At 45.6% G+C, this 24,032-nt stretch overlaps 1 protein-coding gene and 1 long non-coding RNA gene across 5 annotated transcripts in view; one reads left to right on the top strand and one right to left on the bottom strand.

The window, feature by feature from the left end:
• The window catches only part of LOC138647924 (complement factor H-like), a 258,431-nt gene extending 257,745 nt beyond the window's left edge, over positions 1-686 (bottom strand). For 3 of the 4 annotated variants that reach the window (XM_069737288.1, XM_069737289.1, XM_069737290.1), the window contains exon 1: positions 113-454. In XM_069737288.1, the coding sequence (XP_069593389.1) occupies positions 113-185 (73 nt within the window). In that variant the 5' untranslated portion in view covers positions 186-454. Of the gene's footprint in view, positions 1-112; positions 558-652 lie in introns of those variants that run through there. The other variant, XM_069737291.1, reaches the window with a different exon arrangement.
• Positions 1-24,032, top strand: part of LOC138647926 (uncharacterized) — a 422,930-nt gene that overhangs the window by 142,517 nt on the left and 256,381 nt on the right. The window lies entirely within an intron of this gene.

Here is a 24,032-nt window from a genome sequence, read left to right as displayed (position 1 = left end):
ACCTGCAGCTGAGCCGGTCAGATATCATTATCTGTACATAGAGTAATCTGCTAAGATTATAATAAAATCCTAAAACATTGTAAACTTTTCTAAACCCATATTGTGATCTCACCTTGATCAGATGGCGGTGCAGCATAACAGCATAAAGTAAGCGATAGCATACCAATGACGTCCAGTCTAGGCATCTTGGCTCGGATCCGGTGACTTCTGCCTTGGGATTGCAGATCAAATACGAACTTCCTGGCTATTTATGCCCTTTAAATTTATTTTCTCAGTTCTCGTTTTGTGGTGATTTTGCAATCTTAGCTATATTACCATTAGCTTTGTTTGACTGTTGGTCTGAAAGCTTTAGGGATTTTCATGTTGTGGGATTTTCATCTAAGCAGGGACAAGTAATTCTTTGTGTGCATGCAGCTGTCTGAAGAGCATGTTTTCCTGTTTTCTTGTTCATACTGAAATCATGGAAAAAAAAAATTCAGCTTAACACCCAGTTTGCTGGTTTCCTCTCCCCACACTGAACTCTTCAACTTTGTTAAAAAATTCAGATAAATAAGGGCCTGTAAAAATAAAAGACAAAATGGGATTAATGCTAATTTGGCATTTAAAATCACTGTGATGTACAACAACATGACGGCAGGGACTTAACCCTTACCAGTGATGGCTCTCTCTCTGCCCTGCAAACAAATAACACACATTATGAATTCTTTACTTAAAATGCATTCACTAAACCACTAAATGTGTCATGTAAATTGTTACCAGATGTAAAGTCATATGCCGACCACCAGATCCAGGAGCACAAATCACTCTTCAATTTCACCACTTCATCTATAATGTAACCATCACTCGCAAGCTGCGACTTAATTCTCACCAGATGTCAGTAACAACCTATCCAATCCACAGAGGCAAAGAAATCAAACCGTAAATGTACATAAATTAAGTTACGAGTAATGATGGAAAATGACACAAGAAAAACGTATTGAACACATGAAGAAAGACAGAGGCAAAAAGCCATGGCAAGTTATGACACCAGCTGAAATCTATCATTAATAAGATCTATAAGTAATAAGTGAAAATAATATCAGCAGGTACAACTGATGACCTTTAAAAAATGTGTCTCATTACCAAGGTGACACACAAGAAACATGTCATGATAGATAAAACCAGTGAGCTGTCTCAAGAGTTTTGCAACCTTATTGTTGCAAAACATACTAATGGCATTAGTTACAGAAGAATTTCTAAGCTACTGAAGCTTCCAGTGAGCATGGTTGAGGCCATAATCCAGAAGAGTAAATATCTTAATTTCACTGTAAACATTATGACCATGTGCTCCCCGCAAGATTTCAGACAGAGTAACATAGTAACATAGTTAGTAAGGCCGAAAAAAGACATTTGTCCATCCAGTTCAGCCTATATTCCATCATAATAAATCCCCAGATCTACGTCCTTCTACAGAACCTAATAATTGTATGATACAATATTGTTCTGCTCCAGGAAGATATCCAGGCCTCTCTTGAACCCCTCGACTGAGTTTGCCATCACCAGCTCCTCAGGCAAGCAATTCCAGATTCTCACTGCCCTAACAGTAAAGAATCCTCTTCTATGTTGGTGGAAAAACCTTCTCTCCTCCAGACGTAAAGAATGCCCCCTTGTGCCCGTCACCTTCCTTGGTATAAACAGATCCTCAGCGAGATATTTGTATTGTCCCCTTATATACTTATACATGGTTATTAGATCGCCCCTCAGTCGTCTTTTTTCTAGACTAAATAATCCTAATTTCGCTAATCTATCTGGGTATTGTAGTTCTCCCATCCCCTTTATTAATTTTGTTGCCCTCCTTTGTACTCTCTCTGGTTCCATTATATCCTTCCTGAGCACCGGTGCCCAAAACTGGACACAGTACTCCAGTAGTTAACCGAATTATCAGAAGAGTTGTCCAAGAACCAAGGACCACCTGTGGAGAGCTACAGAATAACCTGAAATCAGCAGGTACAAATGTTTTAAAAAAAAATTAAAAGTAATGCAATGAACTTTCATGGCTTGTATGCAAGCTCATCACACAATACTCCATTGCTGAACAAAAAGCATGTTCAAGAGCGTTTAAAGTGTGCTCAACAACATTTAGACAATCCTGTGAAATACTGACATGCCATAATACACACCATGTTTGGAGGCCACAAGGCACTGCATTTTCCATCATAGCGTCAGCACATGTGGGGATTCTCTAACAAAAAGGCAATTCCTACATGTGTTTAGACTGTCTAACAGCTCCAAATCATGCAGTTGCAGAGACTGGAACATAATATACGAGCACTCCCAGATGCTTGCTAACACTCGAGCATGCTCGTATAAGATGTTATACGAGCTTGTTCATTCATCACTAGAGTTGAGCGAATATCTCTGGGTTCCCGCTTATTCAGCAAGCTATAGCACTTACCGAATAAGCTGCAGAGGGCACCTGGATACATGGAGCATGCCGGCTGATCAGCTGATTGGCGCCACAGCTGCATGCGTCCTGGCTGTGTCACTGTCACATCACATGCATGGAGAGCCTATGTGTAGTGTTCTCCATGCATGTGCTGTGACAGTGACACAGCCACTACACATGAAGCTGCGGCGCCGATCAGTTGATCATCCAGCATGCTCCATGTATGCAGGTGCCCTCTGCAGCTTATTTGGTAAGCGATATAGCTTGCCAAATAAGCAAGGATCCGAAGAAATTAATTCAACTCTATTCATTACTAGTGGGAGCATCATGGTGTAGGGCTATTTGTCAGCATACAACACTGGTAAACATCATATACTTAAAGGAAGAATGAATGGATGAATGGACTGCAACATTCTTGATAAAAATCTGCTGCCATCTACCAGGATGAAGAAGATGAAATGAGGGTGGACATTTCAGCATGACAATGATCTCAAACACACAGCCAAGGAACCGCTATTTTGCACCGCTGAGAGCTGGGGCCGTCTGAGGGTAAGTATATCCATATTTTTTTATTTATTTATTTTTTTTTTTACATGAATATGGATCCCAGGGCCTGAAGGAGAGTCTCCTCTTCACAAGACCCTGGGAACCATCCAGGATCGCTCCCTGCACATGCCGTGCCTGGCGTATAAGACGACCCCAGAATTTTGAGACAATTTTCAGGGGTTAAAAAGTCATCTTTATACACTGGAAAATACAGTACTCTAGTCAGGGGTGAAGACGACAATGTCATGCAAACACAGCAACAAGAGAAAAGTTAAAATGGCACTTAGAGATTAAACAATGTCCATCTACAGTGGTGCTAGTTGCACGAAAAAAGAACTGTTCTGCGTTCCTGAGGGTAGGAGGCCCTAAGTATATTGGGAATCCCCGGTTTTGGCCAGGACAGACAAAGTTTGTGTTTTCCTCCCTCCCAGATTTTTACGCATGCTTGGGTATCCCCCTGCTGGATTGAGAAACTGAACCGCTTAAGGGTCTTAAACACATTCTGTCCCTGTGGACTGCGCCCAATGCCTCATGGCCTCCATCTCATCTCTCCATGTACTGTACCTCCTATTTTTTCATAAATTTTGCCCCATGGGACTGCGAGCCTGACCCTAGGGCAGCATTGTTCAACTTAAAGGGATCATTGTTCAGAAAAGGGGAGGGGAGGAATCTGACGACCCAGTGTTCAACCCAGGTCAGGACTGTGTGATTTTTACCTTTGTCTTAAAGTACTGACAAGAGATCCCCAGAGACTGTGTTCCTGGACTCCTGGAGCTCTTGTTGGGTGGACCAAAGGGCCGTTGTTTTACAGGAGACATTGACTTGGATGGACATTGGTACTGTGGTTCTAATAAGAGGACCAACTAAAGTATTGTGTGGGAGAAAGACTGGATATGCACCCAAAGACTGTTAGGTGATTGTTATGTTTGCTTACAGGCCCAAGAACTTGAGCTCTTTTACTCTAGGGTCAGTGGGCTCTCCAGCAAAAGACACGCTACACTCTGGGAAGGAGAGACTGCTAGTTTGGTGTATTTTATGCAGATTTTATTTTCTGCGTGTTGTCTTCCTGGTTCATGAATGGTCGAGGGAGGGAATAATGTAAGAGTGATGGACTCTTCTGCTGCGTTTCTACGCCTGAAGACAACAATCACTCTATATGTACAGTGTTATGCGGCTTCATATGCAATATGAATAGTGATGTGCATCATTCAAATTGTATGATGGAATGTACAGTGTATAAGAATGTAAAGTGTTTATGTATAATGTGAGTGGTGCATAGTACTGGGTAAGCACAGGGTTAGACCTGAGATAGTATGAGTACTGTTCATATAGTTAAGTGGCTTAACAACAGCATAGGACATAAGATAAGGACAATAGGTTTAGTCTATAGGATAAGATTTAATTAATGGACAGAACTTGCCCAGTGGGTGGGGACTAATGTTAGTGAAGAGTGGGCATTTTTTGATAGTCTGTCGAAAAGAGAAATGTCAAGGTCAAGTTTATGTGCAGTGAGCTGCTAGGGCAGAATGTACCAGTCATTCGAAGAGGTGGGAAGCATTTTGGAAATCCCGAGAAGATGCCCCTGTCCCATCTGGAGCCCAAGGTCTGGTATAGGGGCTGTCTGACACAACGTGACCTCTGGCATACAGTGGAAGATGGACAGGGACCTGTGACGATAGAAGATGGATGGAGTCAGTGGGCTTAGCGACAGTCTAGGATGAACAAGTGGTAGGGCTGAACATGCATTGTACTAAGAAAGTAAGAAACATGTGCTATGTAACATGTAACATGTAACAAGTGCTCCGCCCTGTCTCACATGTTACAGCCTGATGGACTTGAACTGACCAGTATATGTTTTCTTGTTGCGATGAATTTGGTGTCCCCTGAATTGTATGTGACGGCTCCTGAAGATGGAGGCCTGGAGACAGTGGAGTCCTGTGGTCTGCAAGTGAGGGTGTTGACAGCACACTGGGACTAGGACACTTTTTTCCTGTATGGTGCCAGAGCGTAACCGGACAGCAGCTTGGTCATGACAACTGTTCTTGGCAACTTTAAAAGTGTAATGCAAGTCAAAAATAGAATGGCATCAGGAAATAATCTACTTGGTACACCTAGATTAATAGTACAGAGGGGAGCAGTAGGGAGGTTAGCAATCTTAACTTTGCATTATGTACATACAGTTATAGGATCTTTATTCATCATGTACTAATACAAATATAATAAAGTAGACCTGCCCACCTGGCTGCCTTTGCCACCATTACTGAGAAAAGGCAAATATTGTCACTAGAGGGGAAAGTCGTTAAGTAGGACAACTATGAAACATTTTTGGTCTCTTAAGGTACCTTCACACTGAACAACTTAACAACGATAACGATAGCGATCCGTGATGTTGCAGCGTCATGGATAGCGATATCGTTGTGTTTGACACGCAGCAGCGACCAGGATCCTGCTGTGACATCGCTGGTCGGAGCTAGAAGGCCAGCACCTTATTTTGTCGCTGGATCACCCGCTGACATTGCTGAATCGGCGTGTGTGACGCCGATCCAGCGATGTCTTCACTTGTAACCAGGGTAAACATCAGGTTACTAAGCGCAGGGCCGAGCTTAGTAACCCGATGTTTACCCTGGCTACCCGGGGACTTCGGCATCGTTTGTCGCTGGAGAGCTGTCTGTGTGACAGCTCTCCAGCGACCACACAAGGACTTTCCAACGATCACGGCCAGGTCATATCGCTGGTCGTGATCATTGGAAAGTTGCTGAGTGTGACGGTACCTTTAGCTGTAAGTATTGTGTATTCAAGCACTGCTGTTTGTAAACTTATCAATCAACACATTCTTCCTTTAATAGTATTCCATTTCTAATCTGTACCACATGATCTGCACTGTAACTAGCCGGATCATACAGAAACTTTTGTGTGGACCAGATATCACTTTCTTAATGCATTTTTATGAAATTCACATTAATGTGCCCATTGAAATGTTTTGAAAAAGTGACTTTTAGTGCACACAGAAGCAGCTGTCAATTCTGAGTAGGTACAATGTGGGTCACAGTGTGAAGATGAGGACAAGTTCAGAGTTAATTATGGTGTAAGAGGTGAAAATAGTTGATATAATATCCCCATTTCAGTACTTTGTTGTATAGATACACTGACCCTTGTTGGACAGACTGATTTCCCCATTCAGGGATTGCGAAAGGAATGAATATGGTTACGAGACGAAGTTCGAGATGATTGTACTCATTGAGTGGAAACAAGTTTTATGGTTACTCAACTTTATAACAGGAATCGTGGGTTAATTCATTAGATTGTCACTTCTCTTTATTTGTGGCCTCTCAAAGAGCACCAACTCTCTGCCTGTGGCCTCTCTCTCTCTTTACTGCTCTTAAAGTTATCTTACACTCTGGCTGTTCTCACTAATAGAGCTGCTGCCCCCTTGGCTTCCTTCCTGGCATTGTGCCTGGGTTCATAGCATGTCTGGCACTACTCATTCCTTTCACATTTTGGCTTCTCACTAATTATGGGGCGACAAGCACAGCATTTCTAAGCCTTTTACTTTGTTATACTTTGTTCCACCATCGTCTCCCTGATGGCACATCCCCACTTGCAGGATCACTCTCCCCTCAGCAGCCAACTTTACTTTTCTTCCCTCATAGATAGGGTTGAGCGAAACGGGTCGTTCATTTTCAAAAGTCGCCGACTTTTGGCAAAGTCGGGTTTCATGAAACCCGATCCGACCCCTGTGCGGGGTCGGCCATGCGGTACGCGACTTTCGCGCCAAAGTCGCGTTTCAATGACGCGAAAAGCGCCATTTCTCAGCCAATGAAGGTAAACGCAGAGTGTGGGCAGCGTGATGACATAGGTCCTGGTCCCCACCATCTTAGAGAAGGGCATTGCAGTGATTGGCTTGCTGTCTGCGGCGTCACAGGGGCTATAAAGGGGCGTTCCCGCCGACCGCCATGTTACTGCTGCTGATCTGAGCTTAGGGAGAGGTTGCTGCCGCTTCGTCAGAAGCAGGGATAGCGTTAGGCAGGGTCCATTAACCACCAAACCGCTTGTGCTGTAGCGATTTCCACTGCCCAACACCACCTTCGGTGTGCAGGGACAGTGGAAGCTACATTTTTTTTTTTTCCCCCTCAGCGCTGTAGCTCATTGGGCTGCCCTAGAAGGCTCCCTGATAGCTGCATTGCTGTGTGTACGCCGCTGTGCAAACCAACTGCTTTTTTCAAAGCACAAATCCTCTTGTTCCTTCCTTTCTGCACAGCTATCTTTTTGGTTTGTACACACTTTTTATTTAATTTGTGCATCAGTCCACTCCTTATTGCTGCCTGCCATACCTGGCTGAGATTACTGCAGGGAGATAGTAATTGAAGGACAGTCCCTGTTTTTTTTTTTTTTTTTGTGGGAGATTAAGATTGACATTTCTGCTAGAGTGCCATCCCTGTCTGTGTCATCTCTCACTCAGTGGGCCATAGAAAGCCTATTTATTTTTTTGCTTGATTTGGGTTATAAAATCTACCTGAAAAAATCACTACATCAATCAGTGGGAGAAAAATATTGGCCTCAGGGCTTGTGTGCCACTCCTGACTCCTGTGTGCATCATCACTCACTCAGTGGGCCATAGAAAGCCCATTTTTTTTTTTTTTGCTTTATTTGGGTTCTAAATTCTACCTGAAAAAATCAATAAATCAATCAGTGGGAGATTAATATTGGCCTTTGGGCTTGTGTGCCAGTCCTAAGCGTGCCATCTCTCTCTCTCAGATAGTGGGCCATAGAAAGCCTATTTATTTATTTTTTTTTTTAATGGGTTTATAAATTTTCCCTGGAAAAAAAAAAAAAAAGTGGGAGATTAATATTGGCCTCTGGGCTTGTGTGCCAGTCCTGAGCATGCCATCTCTCTCACAAATAGTGGGCCATAGAAAGCCTATTTATTTATTTTTTTTTGGTTTTATAAATTCTCCCTTAAAAAAAAGGGAGATTAATATTGGCCTTTGGGCTTGTGTGCCAGTCCTAAGCGTGCCATCTCTCTCTGTCTCTCAGATAGTGGGCCATAGAAAGCCTATTTATTATTTTTTTTATTGGGTTTATAAATTTTCCCTGGAACAAAAAAAAATAAGTGGGAGATAAATATTGGCCTCTGGGCTTGTGTGCCACTCCTAACTCCTGTGTGCGTCATCTCTCACTCAGTGGGCCATAGAAAGCCTTTTTTTGTTTTATTTGTTTTCTAAATTCTCCCTGAAAAAATCATTTTATTTTCTTTGGTTTCTAAATTCTTCCTGAAAAAATCATTTTATTCTATTTTTTTTTTTCCTAAAGTCTCCCTGAAAAAAAAAAAAAAAAAAAAAACAAATCAGTGGGAGATTAATATTGCCCTTTCTGCTTGTGTGCCAGTCTTGACTCCTGGGTGTGCCATCTCTCTCTCTCTCTCTCCAATTGTGGGCCATAGAAAGCCTATTATTTTTTTAGCTTGATTTGGGTTCCAAAATCTACCTGGAAAAATCTCTACATCAATCAGTGGGAGATAAATATTGGCCTCTGGGCTTGTGTGCCACTCCTGACTCCTGTGTGCGTCATCTCTCACTCAGTGGGCCATAGAAAGCCTTTTTTTGTTTTATTTCTTTTCTAAATTCTCCCTGAAAAAATCATTTTATTTTATTTGGTTTCTAAATTCTTCCTCAAAAAATCATTTTATTCTATTTTTTTTTCCTAAAGTCTCCCTGAAAAAAAAAAAAAAAAAAAAAAAATCAGTGGGAGATTAATATTGCCCTTTCTGCTTGTGTGCCAGTCTTGACTCCTGGGTGTGCCATCTCTCTCTCTCTCTCCAATTGTGGGCCATAGAAAGCCTATTATTTTTTTTAGCTTGATTTGGGTTCCAAAATCTACCTGAAAAAATCACTACATCAATCAGTGGGAGATAAATATTGGCCTCTGGGCTTGTGTGCCACTCCTGACTCCTGTGTGCGTCATCTCTCACTCAGTGGGCCATAGAAAGCCTTTTTTTGTTTTATTTGTTTTCTAAATTCTCCCTGAAAAAATCATTTTATTTTATTTGGTTTCTAAATTCTTCCTGAAAAAATCATTTTATTCTATTATTTTTTTTTCCTAAAGTCTCCCTTAAAAAAAAAAAAAAATCAAATCAGTGGGAGATTAATATTTACATTTGTGCTTCAGTGACAGTCCTGCGTGTGTGGCATCTCTCTCATTTGTTGCCACCAACAACAGAGTGTGTAACATTGTGCCTGATTTTCGTTGTGGTCTCACTCACCTGTAAAGGGGTAGCTAAATCATACTGAAGTTATAGCTCACCGTGTAATTTGTGTGACAGCAACAAATACCGTTAGTTTGTTTACGTTTTTAAAACAATGAGGAAGTATGGTGGAAGAGGTCGTGGCCGGGGGCGTTCAATGTCAGCTGGTAATGAGGGTAGTGGTAGTGGTGGAGCATCAGCTGGTCGTGGGAAAAAAAATATTGCACCTAAGTCTGGAGCTGTGGAGCCAGGTTCGTCGTCTGGCTACACAAGGCCTCGAACGCTCCCTTTTCTGGGAGTAGGAAAACCGCTTTTAAAGCCGGAGCAGCAAGAGCATGTTTTGGCTTATCTTGCTGACTCAGCCTCTAGCTCTTTTGCCTCCTCTCGTGAAACTGGTAAATGTCAAAGCAGCGCGCCGTTAGTGGATGTTCACGGTCAGGGACAAGTCGCTTCCTTGTCCTCTTCAGCAAAAACAACAACAGAGAAGAATGCAGCAGGCGACACAACGGGTTACTCCATGGAGCTCTTTACACATACCGTCCCTGGCTTAGAAAGTGAAGCAGTTAACAGTCCATGCCCATTACAAGTTGAATCTGACATGGAGTGCACTGATGCACAGCCACAGCCAGACTACTATGCTGGTCCTTTGACTCAGACCACAACATTGCCCTCGCAGGGTGCTGATCAAGAATCAGACCCTGATGAGACTATGTTGCCCCATCACGAACGCTATACCACCGACTGACACGGTGACACAGACGAAGTTGCACACGAGCTACAAGAAGAGGTAATAGATGACCCAGTTCTTGACCCCGATTGGCAGCCATTGGGGGAACAGGGTGCAGGCGGCAGCAGTTCTGAAGCAGAGGAGGAGGGGCCGCAGCAGGCATCAACATCGCAACAGGTTCCATCTGCCGGGCCCGTATCTTGCCCAAAACGCGTGGCAAAGCCAAAACCTGTTGGAGGACAGCGTGGCCATCCGGTTAAAGCTCAGTCTGCAATGCCTGAAAAGGTATCCGATGCTAGAAAGAGTGCAGTCTGGCATTTTTTTAAACAACATCCAATTGATCAGCGCAAAGTCATCTGTCAAAAATGTTCAACTACCTTAAGCAGAGGACAGAATCTGAAAAGTCTCAATACAAGTTGCATGCATAGACATTTAACCACCATGCATTTGCAAGCCTGAACTAACTACCAAACGTCCCTTAAGGTTGTAGCACCCTCGGCCAATGAAGCTAGTCAGCAACGCAACATCCCTTCCGGCAGTGTAGGGCCACCATTTTCCGCACCACCTGCAGTATCTGTGCAGGTTTCTTTGCCAGGCCAAAGCAGTCAGGGTCAGGGAATCACCAGTTTCGTAGTAGGAAACACTGCATCTAGGGCACCGGTGGCAACAATACCATCTCCCACCGTCTCTCAGTCTGCCATGTCCACCGGCACCCCCGCTAGTTCCACGATCTCCAGCTCTCCAGTCCTGCTCACCCTACATGAGACTATGGTTAGAAAAAGGAAGTACTTAGCCTCGCATCCGCGTACACAGGGTTTGAACGCACACATAGCTAGACTAATCTCGTTAGAGATGATGCCCTACCGGTTAGTTGAAAGCGAAGCTTTCAAAGCCCTGATGGACTACGCTGTACCACGCTACGAGCTACCCAGTCGACACTTTTTTTCCAGAAAAGCCATCCCAGCCCTCCACCAGCATGTTAAAGAGCGCATCGTCCATGCACTCAGGCAATCTGTGAGCACAAAGGTGCACCTGACAACAGATGCATGGACCAGTAGGCATGGCCAGGGACGTTACGTGTCCATCACGGCACACTGGGTAAATGTGGTGGATGCAGGGTCCACAGGGGACAGCAAGTTTGGGACAGTTCTGCCTAGCCCACGGTCTAGGAAACAATTGGCTGTAGCCGTTCGCACCCCCTCCTCCTCCTCTTCGTCCTCCTGCAGAAGCGAGAGCTCGTCCACAGACCGCAGTCGCACAACCACTCCATCCGCAGCTGCCACTGTTGCACACCAGGTCTCCCATTATGGGGCAGCTACTGGCAAACGTCAGCAGGCTGTATTGGCTATGAAGTGTTTGGGCGACAACAGACACACCGTGGAAGTTCTGTCCGAGTTCTTGCAGAAAGAAACGCAGTCGTGGCTGGGCACTGTAGATCTTGAGGCAGGCAAGGTAGTGAGTGATAACGGAAGGAATTTCATGGCTGCCATCTCCCTTTCCCAACTGAAACACATTCCTTGCCTGGCTCACACCTTAAACCTGGTGGTGCAGTGCTTCCTGAAAAGTTATCCGGGGTTATCCGACCTGCTCCTCAAAGTGCGTGGACTTTGCTCACATATCCGCCGTTCGCCCGTACACTCCAGCCGTATGCAGACCTATCAGCGTTCTTTGAACCTTCCCCAGCATCGCCTAATCATAGACGTTGCAACAAGGTGTAACTCAACACTGCACATGCTTCAGAGACTGTGTGAACAGAGGCGGGCTGTTATGTTTTTGTGGGAGGATACACATACACGGGCAGGCAGTAGGATGGCAGACATGGAGTTGTCAGGTGTGCAGTGGTCGAAGATTCAAGACATGTGCCAAGTCCTTCAGTGTTTTGAGGAATGCACACGGCTGGTTAGTGCAGACAACGCCATAATAAGCATGAGCATCCCCCTAATGCATCTGCTGATGCAAAGTTTGACGCACATAAAAGATCAGGCGTCTGCAGCTGAGGAAGAGGAAAGCCTTGATGACAGTCAGCCATTGTCTGGCCAGGGCAGTGTACAGGACGAGGTAGCGGGCGAAGAGAAGGAGGAGGACGAGGAGGATGATGGGGATGATTATATTTTTAATGAGGAAGCTTTTCCGGGGCCACTGGAAATTGGTGGCGCGGCAAGGCCGGGTTCTGTTTTTTTGAGGGACACAAGTGACGTGGATTTGCCTGAAACTGCCCCTCAACCAAGCACAACCGCAGATTTGAGAACTGGAACTTTGGCCCACATGGCGGATTATGCCTTACGTATCCTCAAAAGGGACACACGCATAACTAAAATGATGAATGATGACGATTACTGGTTGGCCTGCCTCCTTGATCCTCGCTATAAAGGCAAATTGCAAAATATAATGCCACATGAGAACTTGGAACTAATATTAGCAACCAAACAATCAACTCTTGTTGACCGTTTGCTTCTGGCATTCCCTGCACACAGCGCCCGTGATCGTTCTCACATGAGCTGCAGGGGCCAGCAGACCAGAGGAGTTAGAGGGGCAGAAATCAGAAGTGGCGTTGGCCAGAGGGGTTTTCTGACCAGGTTGTGGAGTGATTTTGCTATGACCGCAGACAGGACAGGTACTGCAGCATCAATTCAAAGTGACAGGAGACAACATTTGTCCAGTATGGTTACAAACTATTTTTCATCCCTTATCGATGTTCTCCCTCAACCGTCATTCCCATTTGATTACTGGGCATCAAAATTAGACACCTGGCCAGAATTGGCAGAATAGGCATTGCAGGAGCTTGCTTGCCCGGCAGCTAGTGTCCTATCAGAAAGAGTATTCAGTGCTGCAGGTTCAATACTAACAGAAAAAAGGACTCGTCTGGCTACCCAAAATGTAGATGATCTAACCTTCATTAAAATGAACCACAACTGGATTTCGAAATCTTTTGCCCCACCTTGCCCGGCTGACACCTAGCTTTCCTATGAAAAGGTCTTGCCTGTGGACTATTCTGAATGCCTTTTCCAATCTCGTAATTTTCTGCACCTGATTGTCCAGCATACGACATGTTTACACCTCACTAAATGGCCAAACTCCCCACACGGGGCCGTGGTATCGACACTTGGCGACAGCACCCGTGAGAGTGCAGTTTGTCTGAAGAGGTGGGTGAGCCCGCTTTTGGTCGACGGCACTGCCATTGGGTCCCTCCTAGTACAATAAAGTGTCTCTGGCGGTGGTGGTGCGCACCCAACGTCAGACACACCGTTGTAATATGAGGGGCCCTGGGCCTGTACCGCCGGCCACAAGACAGTTTCCCCCCACCCCAGCTCAAACAGTGCTCTACCACTTGCAAAATTATCTCACAGCTCCACCAATGTTTAGTCTATGCGATGACATCCTTCAATGCCTGCCACTGACAATACCATTGTATTGACATTTTTGTTATGTTAGGCCTTCGATGCCTGTCTGTGGTCACTCCTTCCACTAGGCCTCCACTGACCACACCACTGCTGCCCGTGTACCCCTGTAACCAATTTAAAATTGCCTACAGCCATGTGTTATTATTTTAGGCCTTCGATGCCTGTCTGCGGTCACTCCTTCCACTAGGCCTCCACTGACCACACCACTGCTGCCCGTGTACCCCTGGAACCAATTTAAAATTGCCTACAGCCATGTGTTATTATTTTAGGCCTTCGATGCCTGTCTGCGGTGACTCCTTCCACTAGGCCTCCACTGACCACACCACTGCTGCCCGTGTACCCCTGGAACCAATTTAAAATTGCCTACAGCCATGTGTTATTATTTTAGGCCTTCGATGCCTGTCTGCGGTCACTCCTTCCACTAGGCCTCCACTGACTACACCACTGCTGCCCGTGTACCCCTGGAACCAACATCAGAAAATATAAAAATAAGTATTTTGCTTATAAAAAAGAAAATACTGGAGAGATATCAAATGCAGACATTTTAACATTAAAAACAAACACATACAACAAAAATCTGGTACAGTACTAAAAATGGCCACCAGCTACAATAACTTTCTCCTGCAAGTAGTTAACTGAAAGGTTTTTTCAATTTTAAACACAGATATGGCATCCACCGAGTGTTGTCCTGTCGCGTCTTCTTTATATTATTGCCAAGAAGATGCAAAACAATGAAAATAATAAAATCATTATTTACCAAAAAAATAGAGTAAGTCAAAACCACATTGCAAATAAACATTCATTACAAATAAAGAAGCAGGGCGCGTCCGAGGGTGAGTATATACCTAATAAGAATATAATCACCCTCGGACGCGCCCTGCTTCTTTCCGACAGCCTTCCTTCCTAAGAATCAGCCCTTCCGTGGTGTAGAGAGAGGGTTTGTTACACTCCAAGGTGTTCCACAGGTTGCCTTTCCTGAGCTTCGATCTTCCGGCTCTCGTTTAGTAGTTGTTGGAAACTACGCTGCATTAGGCCTACAAATTGGGTATGGGGTGTAGAGAGATGGTGTGTTACACTCCAAGGTGTTCCCCAGGTTTCCTCTCCATTGCTTCGATCTTCCGGCTCTCGTTTAGTAGTTGTTGGAAACTACGCTGCATTAGGCCTACAAATTGGGTATGGTGTTCCCCAGGTTTCCTCTCCATTGCTTCGATCATCATGCTCTCGTTTAGTAGTTGTTGGAAACTACGCTGCATTAGACCTACAAATTGGGTATGGGGTGTAGAGAGATGGTGTGTTCCACTCCAAGGTGTTCTCCAGGTTGCCTTTCCTGAACTTCTATCTTCAGGCTCTCATTAAATTGTGGTTAAACGGAACAACTGCATTTGGCGTACTAGTTGGTTTGGGGCCTACTATCGGTGTCTGCCGCTCCTTGCTGTTCTCCTGGTTTCCTGTCCTGAAATTCCGTTTTCAGGCGCTCGTTAAGTAGTTGTTAATGTTAGACTGCATTTGGCCTACTAGTTGGGTTGGGGCCTACTATCGGTGTCTGCCACTCCTTGCTGTTCTCCTCCACTGAACAAAGCTGTGCCGCCTGTTTACTACTGTTGCCAATTTTGAACTGCATTTCGACTACTTACTGATTTGGGCCTACTCTCTGTGTCAGCCTCTCATTCCAGTTGTCCTCCACTGCAATGCCCCCTGATTAGTCCTGTGTTACCAATTTTGAACTGCATTTAGCCCACTTTATTCTTTGGGCCTATAGCTGTGTTTCCTCCTCATCCTGCCCATTGCCCAGCCAGTAATAGATGAGTCTGCTGGTACATTGACCCATAACGCAACATTTCCCGTGCACGCTACACTGCAAGATTGTGACCCTGCTGAAAGTCAGGTCCCCCTTCCCGCATACCATACCACCTTACACGGGGACAAACAGGAAGGTGCAGATGAAAGTGCAGGTTCCTTCATCAGGTGGGGGGAGGAATACTAGTTGGCGACGTCACTGGCACAGGGCCTCTCATGGTATGCAAAAGTGTTGCTGCCGGTGGGAGACGCCCCCGCCGTGCAAACACACCGCTGTACTTTGAGGGGCCCTGTGCCAGTGCCAATGCCAACGAGTGGGCCCCCCCTGCTTGCTCAGGTTCACAGCACTTGCAAAGTTGAAATACTTACCTCTCCCTGCTCCACTGCCGTGACGTGGTCCAGATTTCCTGGGCCCACTAATTACTTGAACCAGCCCTACCCACCACAACTTTAGCCAAATGACCCCCAATTTCAAATGCCTTCCAATTATTATAAGGTAAATTACGCTTGACAAGCTTCATTAAGAAGAATGGATGGTTTTGACATTAAAATGGGCACTCTAGGTGTTTTCCTGGCCCCCACTCACTGCCGGCTATGCTGCCCCATTGACTTGCATTGGGTTTCGTGTTTCGGTCGATCCCGACTTTACGTCATAATCGGCCGATTTCACTCGACCCGACTTTTGAGATAGTCGGGTTTCGCGAAACCCGGCTCGACTCTAAAAAGGTCAAGGTCGCTCAACTCTACTCATAGATAAAGTTTATTGGCTTCTTCTACAGACGCTCTCTCTTGCCCTTCTCACAAATATCAGCAGCCACAATTGTAGTTAACATCTTTTCAACCCTCTAACATGGATAGAATAGAGAATATATCCACTGATAATTGTATTAACATCTGCATTTAGTATAATTTACTAATAACAAAAAATAAAACAAAGAGTTTCAGTTTGTCAAAAAAATTTTGGTTAAAAAGAAATACATTTGAATCCAGCTGATACAGTTAGCATCCGAAATAGGAAGTGCTGCTCCTTAGTACACACTTGTTGCACTGCTGTGCGGGTCTAGTAGGCTGTTGGTGTGTACAGTCATTCCCTTCTACAAGCAATACTGAAAATATCTGCATACATAGCTATCTGATAGAATACCATTAATAAAAATGACTTCATATTAAGCGGTGCACTCATCGTGCTCAGGGCTACGTTTATAGCCACAATTAGAGTTGAGCGACCTTGACCTTTTTAGAGTCGAGCCGGGTTTTGCGAAACCCGACTATGTCCAAAGTCGGGTCGAGTGAAATCGGCCGATTATGACGTAAAGTCGGGATCGACCGAAACACGAAACCCAATGCAAGTCAATGGGGCAGCATAGTCGGCAGTGAGTGGGGGCCAGGAAAACACCTAGAGTGCCCATTTTAATGTCAAAACCATCCATTCTTCTTAATGAAGCTTGTCAAGCGTAATTTACCTTAAAATAATTGGAAGGCATTTGAAATTGGGGGTCATTTGGCTAAAGTTGTGGGGGGTAGGGCTGGTTCAAGTAATTAGTGGGCCCAGTAAATCTGGACCACGTCACGGCAGTGGAGCAGGGAGAGGTAAGTATTTCAACTTTGCAAGTGCTGTGATCCTGAGCAAGCAGGGGGGGCCCACTCGTTGGCATTGGCACTGGCACAGGGCCCCTCAAAGTACAGCGGTGTGTTTGCACGGCGGGGGCGCCTCCCACCGGCAGCAACACTTTTGCGTACTATGAGAGGCCCTGTGCCAGTGACGTCGCCAACTAGTATTCCTCCCCCCACCTGATGAAGGAACCTGCACTTTCATCTGCACCTTCCTCTTTGTCCCCGTGTAAGGTGGTATGGTATGCGGGAAGAGCAACCTGACTTTCAGCAGGGTCACAATGTTGTTGTGTAGCGTGCACGGGGAATGTTGCGTTATGGGTCAATGTACCAGCAGACTCATCTATCACTGGCTGGGCAATGGGCACGATGAAGTGGAAACACAGATATAGGCCCAAAGAAGAAAGTGGGCTAAATGCAGTTCAAAATTGGTAACACAGGAATAACCAGGGGGCATTGCAGTGGAGGACAACTGGAATGAGAGGCTGACACAGAGAGTAGGGCCAAATCAGTAAGTAGTCGAAATGCAGTTCAAAATTGGCAACCGTAGTAAACAGGCGGCACAGCTTTGTTCAGTGGAGGAGAACAGCAAGGAGTGGCAGACACCGATAGTAGGCCCCAACCCAACTAGTAGGCCAAATGCAGTCTAACATTAACAACTACTTAACGAGAGGCTGAAAATGGAATTTCAGGACAGGAAACCAGGAGAACAGCAAGGAGTGGCAGACACCGATAGTAGGCCCCAAACCAACTAGTACGCCAAATGCAGTTGTTCCATTTAACCACAATTTAATGAGAGCCTGAAGATAGAAGCTCAGGAAAGGCAACCTGGGGAACACCTTGGAGTGTAACACACCATCTCTCTCCACCCCATACCCATTTTGTAGGCCTAATGCTGTGTACTTTTCTACAACTACTAAACGAGAGTCGGAAGACCGAAGCAATGGCAAGGAAACCTGGGGAACACCTTGGAGTGTAACACACCATCTCTCTCCACCCGATACCCATTTTGTAGGCCTAATGCAGTGTAGTTTTCTACAACTACTAAACGAGAGTCGGAAGATCGAAGCAATGGCGAGGAAACCTGGAGAACACCTTGGAGTGTAACACACCATCTCTCTCCACCCCATTCCCCATTTTTTAGGCCTAATGCAGCCTACTTTCCGACACCTACTAAACGAGAGCATGAAGATCGAAGCTCAGGAAAGGCAACCTGGGGAACACCTTGGAGTGTAACAACAACCTCTCTCTACACCACGGAAGGGCTGATTCTTAGGAAGGAAGGCTGTTGTAAATAAGCATTGCGCGCCCGAGGGTGATTATATTCTTATTCGGTATCTACTCACCCTCGGACGCGCCATGCTTCTTGATTTGTAATTAATGTTTATTTGCAATGTGCTTTTGACTTACTCAATTATTTTTTTAATTATTGATTTTATTAAATTAATAGTTTAACATCTTATTGGAAATAATTTAAAGGAGACGCGACAGGACAACACTCGGTGGATGCCATATCTGTGTTAACAACTCCAAAAAAACCTTTCAGTTAACTTCTTGCAGGAGAAAGTAATTGTAGCTGGTGGACCTTTTAGTACAGTTCCAGATTTTTGTTGTGTGTTTGTTTTTAATGTTAAAATGTCTGCATTTGAGATCTCAACACGATCTTATTTTTTATAATCAAAATAATTATTTTTTTATTTTAAGATGTTGGTTCAAGGGGTACACGGGCAGCAGTAGACAGGTCAGTGGAGGCCTAGTGGAAGGAGGGACCGCAGATGCGCCACTGTTTCACCCATACACAATTTGTAGGCCTAATGCAGCGTAGTTTCCAACAGCTAGTAAACGAGAGCCGGAAGATCGAAGCTCAGGAAAGGCAACCTGGGGAACACCTTGGAGTGTAACAACAACCTCTCTCTACACCACGGAAGGGCTGATTCTTAGGAAGGAAGGCTGTTGTAAATAAGCATTGCGCGCCCGAGGGTGATTATATTCTTATTCGGTATCTACTCACCCTCGGACGCGCCATGCTTCTTGATTTGTAATTAATGTTTATTTGCAATGTGCTTTTGACTTACTCAATTATTTTTTTAATTATTGATTTTATTAAATTAATAGTTTAACATCTTATTGGAAATAATTTAAAGGAGACGCGACAGGACAACACTCGGTGGATGCCATATCTGTGTTAACAACTCCAAAAAAACCTTTCAGTTAACTTCTTGCAGGAGAAAGTAATTGTAGCTGGTGGACCTTTTAGTACAGTTCCAGATTTTTGTTGTGTGTTTGTTTTTAATGTTAAAATGTCTGCATTTGAGATCTCAACACGATCTTATTTTTTATAATCAAAATAATTATTTTTTTATTTTAAGATGTTGGTTCAAGGGGTACACGGGCAGCAGTAGACAGGTCAGTGGAGGCCTAGTGGAAGGAGGGACCGCAGATGCGCCACTGTTTCACCCATACACAATTTGTAGGCCTAATGCAGCGTAGTTTCCAACAGCTAGTAAACGAGAACCGGAAGATCGAAGCTCAGGAAAGGCAACCTGGGGAACACCTTGGAGTGTAACAACAACCTCTCTCTACACCACGGAAGGGCTGATTCTTAGGAAGGAAGGCTGTTGTAAATAAGCATTGCGCGCCCGAGGGTGATTATATTCTTATTCGGTATCTACTCACCCTCGGACGCGCCATGCTTCTTGATTTGTAATTAATGTTTATTTGCAATGTGCTTTTGACTTACTCAATTATTTTTTTAATTATTGATTTTATTAAATTAATAGTTTAACATCTTATTGGAAATAATTTAAAGGAGACGCGACAGGACAACACTCGGTGGATGCCATATCTGTGTTAACAACTCCAAAAAAACCTTTCAGTTAACTTCTTGCAGGAGAAAGTAATTGTAGCTGGTGGACCTTTTTAGTACAGTTCCAGATTTTTGTTGTGTGTTTGTTTTTAATGTTAAAATGTCTGCATTTGAGATCTCAACACGATCTTATTTTTTATAATCAAATTAATTTTTTAAATATTTTATTAGGTTGGTTCAAGGGGTACACGGGCCGCAGTAGACAGGTCAGTGGAGGCCTAGTGGAAGGAGTGACCGCAGACAGGCATCGAAGGCCTAAAATAATAACACATGGCTGTAGGCAATTTTAAATTGGTTCCAGGGTTACACGGGCAGCAGTGGTGTGGTCAGTGGAGGCCTAGTGGAAGGAGTGACCGCAGACAGGCATCGAAGGCCTAAAATATTAACACATGGCTGTAGGCAATTTTAAATTGGTTCCAGGGGTACTTGGGCAGCAGTGCCCTGGTCAGTGTAGTAGTAGTTGAAAGAATGTACCGCAGACAGGCATCGAAGGCCTAAAATAAAAAAATTGGGCTGGCTGTAGGCAATTTTAAATTGTTTCCAGGGTTACACGGGCAGCAGTGGTGTGGTCAGTGGAGGCCTAGTGGAAGGAGTGACCGCAGACAGGCATCGAAGGCCTAAAATAATAACACATGGCTGTAGGCAATTTTAAATTGGTTCCAGGGTTACACGGGCAGCAGTGGTGTGGTCAGTGGAGGCCTAGTGGAAGGAGTGACCGCAGACAGGCATCGACGGCCTAAAATAATCACACATGGCTGTAGGCAATTTTAAATTGGTTCCAGGGGTACACGGGCAGCAGTGGTGTGGTCAGTGGAGGCCTAGTGGAAGGAGTGACCGCAGACAGGCATCGAAGGCCTAAAATATTAACACATGGCTGTAGGCAATTTTAAATTGGTTCCAGGGGTACTTGGGCAGCAGTGCCCTGGTCAGTGTAGTAGTAGTTGAAAGAATGTACCGCAGACAGGCATCGAAGGCCTAAAATAAAAAAATTGGGCTGGCTGTAGGCAATTTTAAATTGGTTCCAGGGTTACACGGGCAGCAGTGGTGTGGTCAGTGGAGGCCTAGTGGAAGGAGTGACCGCAGACAGGCATCGAAGGCCTAAAATAATAACACATGGCTGTAGGCAATTTTAAATTGGTTCCAGGGTTACACGGGCAGCAGTGGTGTGGTCAGTGGAGGCCTAGTGGAAGGAGTGACCGCAGACAGGCATCGAAGGCCTAAAATATTAACACATGGCTGTAGGCAATTTTAAATTGGTTCCAGGGGTACTTGGGCAGCAGTGCCCTGGTCAGTGTAGTAGTAGTTGAAAGAATGTACCGCAGACAGGCATCGAAGGCCTAAAATAAAAAAATTGGGCTGGCTGTAGGCAATTTTAAATTGGTTCCAGGGTTACACGGGCAGCAGTGGTGTGGTCAGTGGAGGCCTAGTGGAAGGAGTGACCGCAGACAGGCATCGAAGGCCTAAAATAATAACACATGGCTGTAGGCAATTTTAAATTGGTTCCAGGGTTACACGGGCAGCAGTGGTGTGGTCAGTGGAGGCCTAGTGGAAGGAGTGACCGCAGACAGGCATCGAAGGCCTAAAATATTAACACATGGCTGTAGGCAATTTTAAATTGGTTCCAGGGGTACTTGGGCAGCAGTGCCCTGGTCAGTGTAGTAGTAGTTGAAAGAATGTACCGCAGACAGGCATCGAAGGCCTAAAATAAAAAAATTGGGCTGGCTGTAGGCAATTTTAAATTGGTTCCAGGGTTACACGGGCAGCAGTGGTGTGGTCAGTGGAGGCCTAGTGGAAGGAGTGACCGCAGACAGGCATCGACGGCCTAAAATAATCACACATGGCTGTAGGCAATTTTAAATTGGTTCCAGGGGTACACGGGCAGCAGTGGTCTGGTCAGTGGAAGTCTAGTGGAAGGAGTGACCGCAGACAGGCTTCGAAGGCCTAACATAACAAAAATGTCAAAACAATGGTATTGTCAGTGCCAGTCATTGAAGGATGTCAGCGCCTAGACTACACATTGGTGAAGCTGTGAGAGATAATTTTGCTAGTGGTAGAGCACTGTTTGAGCTGGGGGGGGGGGGAACTGGCTTGTGGCCGGCGGTACAGGCACAGGGCCCCTCATATTACAACGGTGAGTCTGACGTTGGGTGCGCACCACCACCGCCAGAGACACTTTATTGTACTATGAGGGACCCAGTGGCAGTGCCGTCGACCAAAAGCGGGCTCACCCACCTCTTCAGACAAACAGCACTCTCAAGGGTCCAAGCGCAAAGTGGCGATAGCACGACCCCGTGTGGGGAGTTTGGCCATTTCGTGAGGTGGAAACATGTCGTATGCTGGACAATCAGGTGAAGAAAATTACGAGATTGGAAAAGTCATTCAGAATAGTCCACAGGCAAGACCTTTTCATAGGAAAGCTAGGTGTCAGCCGGGCAGGGTGGGGCAAAAGATTTTGAAATCCAGTTGTGGTTCATTTTAATGAAGGTTAGATCATCTACATTTTGGGTAGACAGACGAGTCCTTTTTTCTGTTAGTATTGAACCTGCAGCACTGAATACTCTTTCTGATAGGACACTAGCTGCCGGGCAAGCAAGCTCCTGCAATGCATATTCTGCCAATTCTGGCCAGGTGTCTAATTTGGATGCCCAGTAATCAAATGGGAATGACGGTTGAGGGAGAACGTCGATAAGGGATGAAAAATAGTTTGTAACCATACTGGACAAATGTTGTCTCCTGTCACTTTGAATTGATGCTGCAGTACCTGTCCTGTCTGCGGTCCTAGAAAAATCACTCCACAACCTGGTCAGAAAACCCCTCTGGCCAACGCCACTTCTGATTTCTGCCCCTCTAACACCTCTGGTCTGCTGGCCCCTGGAGCTCGTGTGAGAACGATCACGGGCGCTGTGTGCAGGGAATGCCAGAAGCAAACGGTCAACAAGAGTTGATTGTTTTGTTGCTAATATTAGTTCCAAGTTCTCATGTGGCATAATATTTTGCAATTTGCCTTTATAGCGAGGATCAAGGAGGCAGGCCAACCAGTAATCGTCATCGTTCATCATTTTTGTAATGCGTGTGTCCCTTTTGAGGATACGCAAGGCATAATCCGCCATGTGGGCCAAAGTTCCCGTTGTCAAATCTGCGGTTGTGCTTGGTTGAGGGGCAGTTGCAGGCAAATCTACGTCACTTGTGTCCCTCAAAAAACCAGAACCCGGCCTTGCCACGCCACCAATTTCCCGTGCCCCCGGGAAAGCTTCCTCATTAAAAATATACTCATCCCCATCATCCTCCTCATCCTCCACCTCCTCTTCGCCCGGTACCTCGTCATGTACACTGCCCTGACCAGACAATCGCTGACTGTCATCAAGGCTTTCCTCTTCCTCTGGTGCAGACGCCTGATCCTTTATGTGCGTCAAACTTTGCATCAGCAGACGCATTAGGGGGATGCTCATGCTTATTATGGCGTTGTCTGCACTAACCAGCCGTGTGCATTCCTCAAAACACTGAAGGACTTGACACATGTCTTGAATCTTCGACCACTGCACACCTGACAACTCCATGTCTGCCATCCTACTGCCTGCCCGTGTATGTGTATCCTCCCACAAAAACATAACAGCCCGCCTCTGTTCGCACAGTCTCTGAAGCATGTGCAGTGTTGAGTTCCACCTTGTTGCAACGTCTATGATTAGGCGATGCTGGGGAAGGTTCAAAGAACGCTGATAGGTCTGCATACGGCTGGAGTGTACAGGCGAACGGCGGATATGTGCGCAAAGTCCACGCACTTTGAGGAGCAGGTCGGATAACCCCGGATAACTTTTCAGGAAGCACTGCACCACCAGGTTTAAGGTGTGAGCCAGGCAAGGAATGTGTTTCAGTTGGGAAAGGGAGATGGCAGCCATGAAATTCCTTCCGTTATCACTCACTACCTTGCCTGCCTCAAGATCTACAGTGCCCAGCCACGACTGCGTTTCTTGCTGCAAGAACTCGGACAGAACTTCCGCGGTGTGTCTATTGTCGCCCAAACACTTCATAGCCAATACAGCCTGCTGACGTATGCCAGTAGCTGCCCCATAATGGGAGACCTGGTGTGCAACAGTGGCAGGTGCGGATGGAGTGTTTGTGCGACTGCGGTCTGTGGACGAGCTCTTGCTTCTGCAGGAGGACGAGGAGGAGGAGGAGGAGGAGGGGGTGCGAACGGCTACAGACAACTGTTTACTAGACCGTGGGCTAGGCAGAACTGTCCCAAACTTGCTGTCCCCTGTGGACCCTGAATCCACCACATTTACCCAGTGTGCCGTGATGGACACGTAACGTCCCTGGCCATGCCTACTGGTCCATGCATCTGTTGTCAGGTGCACCTTTGTGCTCACAGATTGCCTGAGTGCATGGACGATGCGCTCTTTAACATGCTGGTGGAGGGC

The sequence above is a fragment of the Ranitomeya imitator genome, chromosome 8 (genome assembly GCF_032444005.1).
Source record: "Ranitomeya imitator isolate aRanImi1 chromosome 8, aRanImi1.pri, whole genome shotgun sequence".
Lineage (NCBI taxonomy): Eukaryota > Metazoa > Chordata > Amphibia > Anura > Dendrobatidae > Ranitomeya > Ranitomeya imitator.
This window is presented reverse-complemented; position numbering and strand designations above follow the sequence as displayed.